At 34.7% G+C, this 10,236-nt stretch overlaps 1 protein-coding gene and 1 pseudogene across 3 annotated transcripts; both read right to left on the bottom strand.

Moving 5' to 3' along the window:
- Positions 1 to 1,045: 1,045 nt before the first annotated feature.
- LOC150023233 (uncharacterized) lies at positions 1,046 to 2,325 on the bottom strand (annotated as a pseudogene).
- Positions 2,326 to 5,823: 3,498 nt separating this feature from the next.
- Positions 5,824 to 9,610, bottom strand: LOC137825501 (scarecrow-like protein 21). Of its 3 annotated transcripts, none has more exons than XM_068631180.1 (2): positions 9,153 to 9,610; positions 5,824 to 7,921 (listed from the first exon to the last, which is right to left on the bottom strand). In XM_068631180.1, exon 2 carries the CDS (start codon positions 7,828 to 7,830, stop codon positions 6,133 to 6,135), a length of 1,698 nt encoding a protein of 565 aa, XP_068487281.1. In that variant the 5' UTR covers positions 7,831 to 7,921; positions 9,153 to 9,610; the 3' UTR covers positions 5,824 to 6,132. The 3 variants fall into 3 exon arrangements, with proteins under 3 accessions (XP_068487281.1, XP_068487289.1, XP_090153735.1); XM_068631188.2 differs by having other exon boundaries at positions 8,588 to 9,563; XM_090297609.1 differs by having other exon boundaries at positions 5,824 to 7,942; positions 9,153 to 9,448.
- Between the last annotated feature and the right edge of the window lie 626 nt (positions 9,611 to 10,236).

The raw sequence follows: 10,236 nt of genomic DNA, 5'->3' as shown, positions 1-10,236 counted from the left end.
TTACAAAAAGAGAAAATAAACGTCCCCTAGCTCCTAAAGCTTTGAACATGCTTCTTGTAAGCCTTTGAGGTGGGTTTTGACCTCCATGGCCGTCCTCAACCTCTTCTTGCTCTTGATGATTGGCCTCCATGTCCACTTGAGCTTGATCTCCATCAATTACTCGCATTGTACTTACTTGGAAGATCAATCTTGTAGGCATTGTCATTAATCTTTTCTAACACTTGAAAAAAGGTTCATCCCCTATAGGTTGGAGCTTGGATTTTCTTTGTTCAGGGAACCTTTATTTCCTCATGTGTACCCAGACCCCCTCTCCTGGATCAAAGATTACTTTCTTTCTTCATTTGTTAGCTTGTTTGGAATATCCTTGAACTTTTTTTTCAATTTATGCTTTAACCTTTTCATGTAGCTTTCTCACATAGTCAATCTTAGCCTGTGCATCTTTATGCTTTAAAACAGAAATGTTAGGCATAGGTAACAAGTCTAATGGAGTTAAAGGATTTAATCCATACATAATTTCAAATGGATAATATTTTTTTGTGCTATGAACAACCCTATTGTAAGCAAGCTCAATATCAGGTAAACATAATTCTTGGATAGCCTTCACTTTTTCATAATCTACCTGAACTCCTTTGGCACTTACCACAAAACCCAAGAATGCAATTTGTTCAGTACAAAATGTGCATTTTTCAAGATTAGCATACAACTTTTCTTTTCTAAGAACATTCAAAACAACACACAAATGTTTCACATGTAATTCCAGACTAGAGTTATAAATGAAGATGTCATCAAAATACACCATAACAAATTTTCCCAAAAATTCTCTCAAAACATGGTTCATCAATCTCATAAAAGTGTTTGGGGCATTTGTTAGCCCAAATGGCATCACACGCCACTCATACAATCCATATTTTGTTTTAAAGGCAGTTTTCCATTCATCCAATAAATCATCTAACAAGGGCTCTACAATCTGTGCTCGTCCTCTAAGAACCATCCTTTTTAGGCACCAGATGAATGGAACAGCACATGGGCTCATGCTCTTTTGTACTCATCCTTTGTTCTTCAATTCTTCAACTTGAGTTTGAATCTCCTTTGACTCTTGAGGGTTGCTCCTATAAGCTGGCCTATTAGGCAAAGATGCTCCTGGAAGAAGGTCAATGTGGTGTTCAATTCCCTTTAGAGGTGGTAGCCCTCTAGGAATTTCACTTCGAAACACATCCTTGAACTCCTGCAAAAGAGAATCAACACTAGGAAGAAAATTAATTTGGTTAGAATGGTTAACAACCAAAGTGTTGTTTTTAAAATAAAGTAAATAAAGAGGTTTGCTAAAAAGTAGCAACTTCTTCACTTCATTAACTTTCAATAATCCACTCATTTTTCTCTCATGTATTTCTCTCTTTTTAGGTGTTTCACTCTTGCTCTGATTAGGTGTTTCACTCATCTCTCTTTTCTCTCAATTTCATTTGATCCTCACACACCTCTCTAAGAATTAAGGGTTTGAGAATGATCTTCTTGTTATTCTGCATGAAAGAGATTTTATTGGTGAAACTATCATGAATAGCTTTGGTGTCAAACTGTCATGGCCTTCCTAACAAAATGTGAGTTGCGTCCATTGGAACTACATCACACAAGACATTGTTATTATATTGTCATATGGGTAGGTTCACCTCCACTTACTTGTTCATTTTCATCTCTCCCTCTTCACTAAGCCATTGAAGCTTGTATGGCCTTGGGTGCGATTTTCTCTCCAAATTCAATTTAGTAACTAGTCTTGAGCTAGCTACATTGGTGCAACTTCATCCATCAACTATAAGTGAACATATTTTCCCTTGAATGGAACATCTAGTATGGAAAATATTTTTCCTTTGGGTTTGGTCCGAAGCTTGCATTGTGCTTCCCATAAGCCTCCAAATGCACCTCTACCTCTTCCTTCTCTTCTTCACTTGAAGGTTCGCTTTCTATTTGTCCATTTGATAACATGAACATATTATTTTTTGTTGGACATTCTGAAGCATGATGTCCTCTTCCCAAGCATTTGAAACATTTTACCTCACTTGTCTTCCTTTTAAGTGGTGGATTATTATATTTATTAGGTGACTTCCCACTTGAAGATGTGGCTAAACTTGAGGGAACTCCTTTATCCTTCATAACCTTATTCCTCCAATTTGAATTATTATTATTGTTAGAACTCCTCCTCACAAATCCCTTCCTCTTTAGTTGTTGTTCTACTTGGTTAGCCTTGTGCAACAAATCCTCCATGTCAACATACTCTTGCATCTCCACAACATCCCTAATATCATCCTTTAATCCATTCAAAAACCTAGTCATGGGTGCTTCATTTTCTTCATTCATTCCAACTCTAATCATGGTTACCTCCATCTCTTTAAAGTCTTCTTCCACACTTCTATTTCCTTGAGTCATTCTTTGAAGTTTGAGTTGCAAATCTCTATTGTAGCTTGCTGAAATATATATCTTTCTCATAATCCTTTTCATTTCAGTCCAAGAGTCTACCATGGGTTCCTCATATCTAATTCTCTCTCTTTGGTATTTATTCCACCAAGTTAAGGCATAATGTGAAAACTCAGTTGTTGCCAACTTCATCTTTTGCTCCTCATTATACTCATTGCAAGCAAACACATGTTCTACTTTAATCTCCCACTCCAAGTAAGCTACCCCTCTTCCCTTTGAATGTGGGAATATTTAATTTTATCCCATCAAATCTCAGTTGTCTTTGTTCTTACTCATTCTCTCTTCTCCTCCTCCTATCTTCATGATTTTCTTGTTGTGTCTGCTCCATTTGATTCAACCTCTCATGGAGTCTACACTTTGTTGTTTCATTAGTCCCTCCAAATGTTGTGTTAAGGTTTGCATTTGTATTTGTGAAAGTCCACTATTTGATACCACTTTCTCACGTGTTTACACTCAACACTCGTGTTTCACACAATAGGTTTTTTTTTAATGATCACACTGCCTTTTACCACTCGTTTTTCCCTGCATCTTGCGATCTTATAAAAAATTCACCAATTGTTGTGACGAACACAACCTTCCAGTGACCATAGAAGCATTAACCACTAAACCAGACAAGTTCTTCAGTCATATTATGATTTTTATTATACTTATTATTATTAATATAATTTATACTTAATAATATAAATTATATTAATAAATTATTATTATTATATTAATAATAATAAAAATTAGATTAATAATAATAATAAAAATTATATTATTAATATTATTCATATTATTTATATTATTAATATTATTATTATTATTCATATTATTAATATTATTCATATTATTAATATTATTAATATTATTATTATTATTATTCATATTATTAATATTATTATTATTATTATTATTCATATTATTAATATTATTCATATTATTATTATTATTATTATTATTATTCATATTATTAATATTATTCATATTATTAATATTATTAATATTATTCATACTATTCATATTATTTATATTATTCATATTATTCTTATTATTTATATTATTAATATTATTCATATTATTCTTATTATTTATATTATTAATATGAATAATAATAACTATAATAAAAATCATAGTAATATTAAAGAATTGTCTAGTGTAGTGGTTAAAGTTTTTTTTTGAATACTGAAGGAACCTGTTTCGAATTCCATGTAAGGGTAATTCAACAAAATGAGGTTTGGGCAAGGTAGTTATGCTCAGGTGAATGTAGGCGTGATGTATGTTGGGTGGAAGGTTGGGGTATGGTGTAGGTAGTTGTGCTAAAGATAGTCTACGAAACTTTAAGGAGGGAAAAATAGTGTCATTAACTCCATAATAGAGACCAAGTCAGAGTCATTTGTGATTAATGTGCATTCTTTTCTATTGACTATGCAAGTATAGCAATATTAGATCCTGTAATACCATATGCATAATCAGTAGTTAGATACTAACTTATTTGAACACATGTCTCACACATAGAGGGATCATAAGTCAAATCATAGGTGTTTGTTGTACTGAAATTAGTTTTTACAAGTGATTCTAACTCCCTTAAGTGATAGCTGAAGAGTAGATGGTGGTGGTTCGGAAAATTAGCAAGCTGCAGCTCAACTGGGTCAAATTTATGAACAAATCCTATGGTTGCATCAATACATTCTTGAGTATTGGATGACGTAGGTGTATCAGATGTGTCAAAACCGGCATCTTCAACACCTTCTGTGTTATTAGATGATATGTTCTTCTCTATTTCAGCACATATATGACAGTAGAAGATTTAGTACATGAATTACATGTGTAATTATCACCGAGACTGGATAACTTGGGAAAAACAAAATCCTCTAAAACTCAAGCAAATTGTCATCTACCAAACCAGTAAGTATGTTAGTGTAGAAAACAAAGGGGTTTTGAAGTTGTTTTTGCATTGTCTAGTATGTTGAATTTCGCCATATGGCCAATCTATATTCGGATTGTCTTTAGGAAAGGTCTTCCCAAAATCATGGTTGATACCCCAGAATGAGCATCTACTCCACCCATGTCCAAAATCAAGAAATCTGAAAAAAAAAACAAAATTCACATTGATTAAAACGTCTTTAAAGAGTCCTGTAGGTTGGACTGTTCTCCTATTAGCCAATTCAATGACTACATTTGTGGGTTTAAGATGACTAAGAGATAAAGAGGTAAACATAATTAAAAGCATAATATTTATAGATGTTCCCAGATCAAGCATAACATTTTCAACCGTTATTGCCTATTATACAAGGTATGGTAAAAGTGTTTGAGTCTTTGCCTTTTTCAAGTATTGCTGCCACAACCTTCTCAATGAGAGGAGATATATTCCTTCCGATGTTTACCTTTTCATTATCTTTAAGACGCCTCTTGTATATGCATAGATCCTTAAAAAATTTGGCATATCTAAGAATCTGTTTGACAACATCTAGTAGAGGAATGTAGACCTCTACCTTTCAGAATGTGTGATTAATCTCCTTGTCAGTCTTTTCCTTTTTTTGCTCTTCTGCACAATTCTTTGTGAAAAGGAAAAAGGGATAGATGGTCGCTCAGGACTAGGAGCTCTTTGCTACACATTAGACCTGTTAGATGGTCAACGTGGACGTCTGCATTATGGACAAAAACTGCTGATGAGAATAGGAATTGCAAGTGAGGATAGAGCATATAACTTATCTTGGTAGTTGCCTAGTCTGATAGTCTCACCTGGTTTGACAGGCATATGTTGACTGGGTTGTTGCGAAATCTCACATTGCCTGACTTTACTTAGTGTAAATTGGTTTTAAGATGAAATTTGGCAAATATATTATTAGAAATTGTACAGGCTACAAACAACGGAACAATGGCAAGGTTTTCATTTGAAAGAAGAAACAATGGCAAGGTTTTCATTTAAAAGACAAGTTCACACTATCTTAGATGTGTAAACTTTATTTTGGGGTCCCAGTAGAGATGTGTCTCTAAGTGCTTATTCGGGTAATGACTGATCAATAGTACACTGACGGGACTAAGTCACTTTTACATTCAAAAGTTTCATGATAGCATTGAATGAAGTTCCTTCTTATTGTTACATTTACTATTTGTGTTTCTGAACGTAGATTTAGCAAATGATGAGTGTGTAACTGTTGATATGTATGACTAGTATTTGATTGAGATAGATATCTCGAAAGCGTGAGAAGTATTTGCAACGACCATCCTGGTGCTCAGTCAAAAACATGGAAAACCCACCATGCCCCGACAGAAAAAATTACCATCGGTTTCAAATACATATATACAGATCCAGTCACCATTTATCAGCTTATGCAAACAATCTTATCAAGACAAAAATGGTAATTCAACAAATTTTATCGCATAAGAATGTAGCAATCTGTCAATAATCTTATTGTGAAATCATTTAATTTTGTATTGGAGACAAAGGATAAGTTTCAGGAACAAGTACAATATTTGTAAACCAAAATACTGTACATACCTAAACATTTTATAAAAGAATTGTTAAACAGTAGTCTACATCACTATGATATGAAACTCCATAGACTAATTTATGGAACAATGACCTTTAAAACAATGATGAGGGATACATGGCCCTGGAAATCAACATAAACCTCTGTCAGCAACATATTCTACCCCAACTACAATATTTCCTCAGTGTAATCAATGCCATGCTGAAGCTGAAATCAAATTTCTGTCCTTCCATCCCAACAACATGGCCCCATCCTTCTCCACAAGATTATAATGTTCTGAATAGCACCTAAGCAGGCTCCTTATGACAGAATTCACGTATGAACTCAAAGGATATTGAGAAAAGCCAGCCATTGTCAACCTAGACTTCCACTTGCCTAACAGTTCATGTCTCTCTACCCTTTCCTTCCCTTCACAAGCAATAATATTGACAATATCCCGTGCCAGACAATGTTGTTCCACATTAATTCGATCCTTGCTCTTTCTTGCAAGAGACACATCAATGGACTCAAAAATTGCCAAGTAGTAATCCAAGGTTTCTATAAACCTGTTGAAGAAAGGAGTGGTATTAGTGTTTGACTCTTGCTCAATCAACGTAGTTACCTTGGGAGAAAGTGATTTCACCAATCTCAAAAGTCCATCCCTTGGATTGCTCATATCGACACTCTCATCAGCCGTGTGGTGGAGTTGCAAAGAGAAATTCACAGCCAAAGCCTCACCAGGCCTAATGTCAAGCATGTCTTCTGTGACATATGGAGCTAAAACAGGCACACTGTGGAACTCAACTGGGATGTTAAATGTCTGAGATATTTCAGCCAACCTTTTTCCAACGGCTTCTAATCCATCACCACGAACATATTTAGAAAGGGGGTCATCAATCCCTGTGATCCGCACACGAGGAGCTCCACCAGGTCTTGCTGCAAGAGCTTGAAGAAGTGTCCACCATTGAATTCCCTGACCAATCTGAAAGTCTATGATATGAATGTGATCCTCATCTCTACAAGCTTCAGCAATGGCGCCATTGGCAGCCATGTAACCAAATTTTAAGTAGGGACATATTTCATACAGAAGCTGCATGTAAGAGAGCAAGTCTTTTCCATCAGGTTCTCTGCATCTAAGGGCATGGTAGATGTTATTTCCTGATGCCTCCTTCTTTGCAACAAGCCCTTCCACCAAATAAGCACCAAGGCGCTGGATTGGCTCCCCAGTTATAGACACAACACTTCTAGCCTTTTCTATCAATTGATCAAAATCTTTTATGTTGTTTTCAGACAAGGCTTTGGCAGATACAATCAGCAATTGTTTCAAATTGGTTGAAGGGGATCCTTGTAGTGATACTTCCTCGGTTGATTTGTGACGCTTACCTACACGTGCAACATCACTTGGCTGACCCTCATGGCTCCAGGACCTGTTTCTCTGGCCAGATGTTGTAGGCCTTCTGCTAACACCCAAAGAAGTGCTTGATGTGGTGACTTGATCATCACCATCAGGTGCCATCAAAGTAGTTTCTAATTCCTGCAATGCAAATCTAGTCTCATGGTCATAACTTATATCCTGTGGAAAAAAGCATCTAGTAGATAGTTGCATGCCATCTTGGAGATGGTCCACGGATGAGACTGGCCTATACAAATAATGATTGCTTTCCTGCAAAGGGTTTACACCAGAGTGAATTTCCCCACCGGTGTGCTGTTCCTGGCCGTCACTTAGTGCAGAAGAAAGAGCATCAGAATCAAAATGAGTAGAAAGGGCCGAATTAGGAGAGTATTCTATGTCGTGTTTCAAGGATCCAAGCAATCTGTTGGGTATTGATGAAATAGGAGTATAAGATGATGTGCAAGGGATTCCAGTCGAACTAGTCACACCGACACTTAAAAACTCATTCAAGTCCATACTATGACAATGCGATCACCTAAAGGCAGCTTCCTTGGCAAACTTCTGCTCCAGACTAGTATACCAACACTTTCGATAATAGCAGATAAAACTTGAAAAACAGAGAAGCAATCTGTCAATATTCGCATAAACACCACAATAAAAATTATTTTTTTCCACAACAATCATCTACTAGCCTAACAAGTGGAGAAGCGGGAAGAAACATCACACATACATACAAGAAATAGATGAACTTGTACACACTGAAAAATATAAAAGCTGATCAGCACATGTAATGCTATGATTCTGGTATTTGTCGTTGAATTCTTTCCTACACTTCTTTATTTTTGAAAGATGAACTTCAAATCTAATTCAACATCACAAAAAACATTTGTAAAATAAGGTCTGCTTACATATTATAATTTGAATATATTTAGTCAATGTATTCAACCCACATCAACTAAAGATATAGTCAAATTATAATATATAACTAGATGCAAGATCTTATTTGATATAGTCAAATTATAATATATAACTAGGTGCAAGATCTTATTTTATAAATCAATTTTGTAAGATTGATTTAAGCTTAAAATACATTTTCTAGGATGGTGCCACCTACTATCAACGTTCTCTATTTTCTTGTTCTGAGATGTTCAGCTTTTAGCATGTGGGAATATATTAGAGATCTCAAATGAAGATAAAATATGCTCATGTACTAATCAAGTAGTAAGAGAAAGGAAGCTTATAATAACATCTATAGTAACAGCAGCAACAATACCATGTAAGTCACAATTCCTCATTGCAGACCCAATCCTTACTTTGCAACCAGGAAAGCCACTAAGCCACGTAACCAGAACTTAAATCTTACTATTTCCTGTTGATGTTATTGTGCAGTTGCCCCACTTCCCGATGCTGAGTTCATGGAAGCTGCATACTCATTTTTTCATACTATACCAATAAACCAGAAAAAATCCTCGAAACCCAGAAAAAGAATCTACGTCCTAATTCAAAGGCCACTAATCCACCCCAATCAAACCATTATATTCAAACAAAAAAATTTAACCAAGTCAAAATCCAAAACTTCAACTTAACAAAGATTTGCAAGTTTGAGCAGCAGAAATGATGTTACAGCATTCTTCCTAATCAAACAACAACATGCAAAATTCTATATCTTAATTCAAAAATCAGACCCTCAAATCACCAAGGATTAAGGATCAGTCTGGTATGCAAGCAAACACGTAAAGTAGAAAAAACAGATGCATAAACTGCACACACAACAAAATGGTGACAGAAAACTAAATTGGCTATGAAAGTGAAAACGTTGGTGTAAGCACTTAGCATACCTTGAATACCATCAAAATTCAACGCCTACCATTAGAAAAGACTTTGGTTCAATACACGTGGAGAGCTAAAGTATGCTGAATTTCGCTCCAGTTGATGGTATATAATAATATGGTTTTTTGATGAGGGATTATGGTTTTGAAGGAAAAGGAAGGAGTTTTTTGAATAACCGCAAATTGAGACCGGGAAGTGTTCAAATGGGGTATTTATAATGTAGGGGAAGAAAAAGCAGGAGAAAAAGGTATTGGCGATTTGACGGAGGAGAAAAGATAGCGGAGGGAGAGATTCTTTGGAATCTGCATAGTTTTGTAACGGACGTTAAGTGTTAACTGGTTGACTGAACCGTTGAAAACGCCGACCAGAGCACACGTTTGGAACTTGGATTTCGAACATTCCTGTCAGCGTAGCTAGCTGTCTTTCGCTTAGTTATGTGTGAGAGTGTTTTGAAGTGAATTGGGATGAAAAAAGATAAAAGAATATATTATTTTAAATTAATAGTTCAGGAATTATCAGGAGATAGAGAATTTGAATTTTCTTTTATAAAAATAATAACATTTAACATTTCACCAAGGAATATATTCATGGCACTTTTCTCTCCTCTTCATTATGAAACAATTTAGAAATTTGGGAGAGAAAAGATTGGAAAGGTGCTCTTTGAAGGCATCCCCATCTTCTGATTCCTGTAGGAATTGAAAACGTAAAAGGTAAAAACAGTTATTAGATATAACTATTTATAATTGTTTAAAGTATAGTAAAACCCTACTTTATATATATTTTAGTCCCACAAATTTTGACAATAATTGGTTAAAATTGAAATATTTTTAATCAATTTGGATATTTTGTTCAGAACCAATCGGTTGGATTTTTGGTTTAACAATTCATAATTGCTCAGAAAAAATGAAACCAAAACAATTATTTAAATATTAATATATTATTTATTATTTAATTTATACAGGAGAGATGTGTATAGAAACAAAATTTAATGTTTTTAACTTGATTCATGTCCTCTTTCTATCTTTGATATTGTACGGCTCTTTCTTTAATATTATTGGAAGATAAATTATTTCATTTTATTCTTTATTATAT

Source organism: Phaseolus vulgaris, chromosome 11 (genome assembly GCF_051622355.1).
Source record: "Phaseolus vulgaris cultivar YP4 chromosome 11, ASM5162235v1, whole genome shotgun sequence".
Lineage (NCBI taxonomy): Eukaryota > Viridiplantae > Streptophyta > Magnoliopsida > Fabales > Fabaceae > Phaseolus > Phaseolus vulgaris.
Note: the sequence above shows the minus strand (reverse complement) of the source record. Positions and strands in the feature narration are given on the sequence as shown.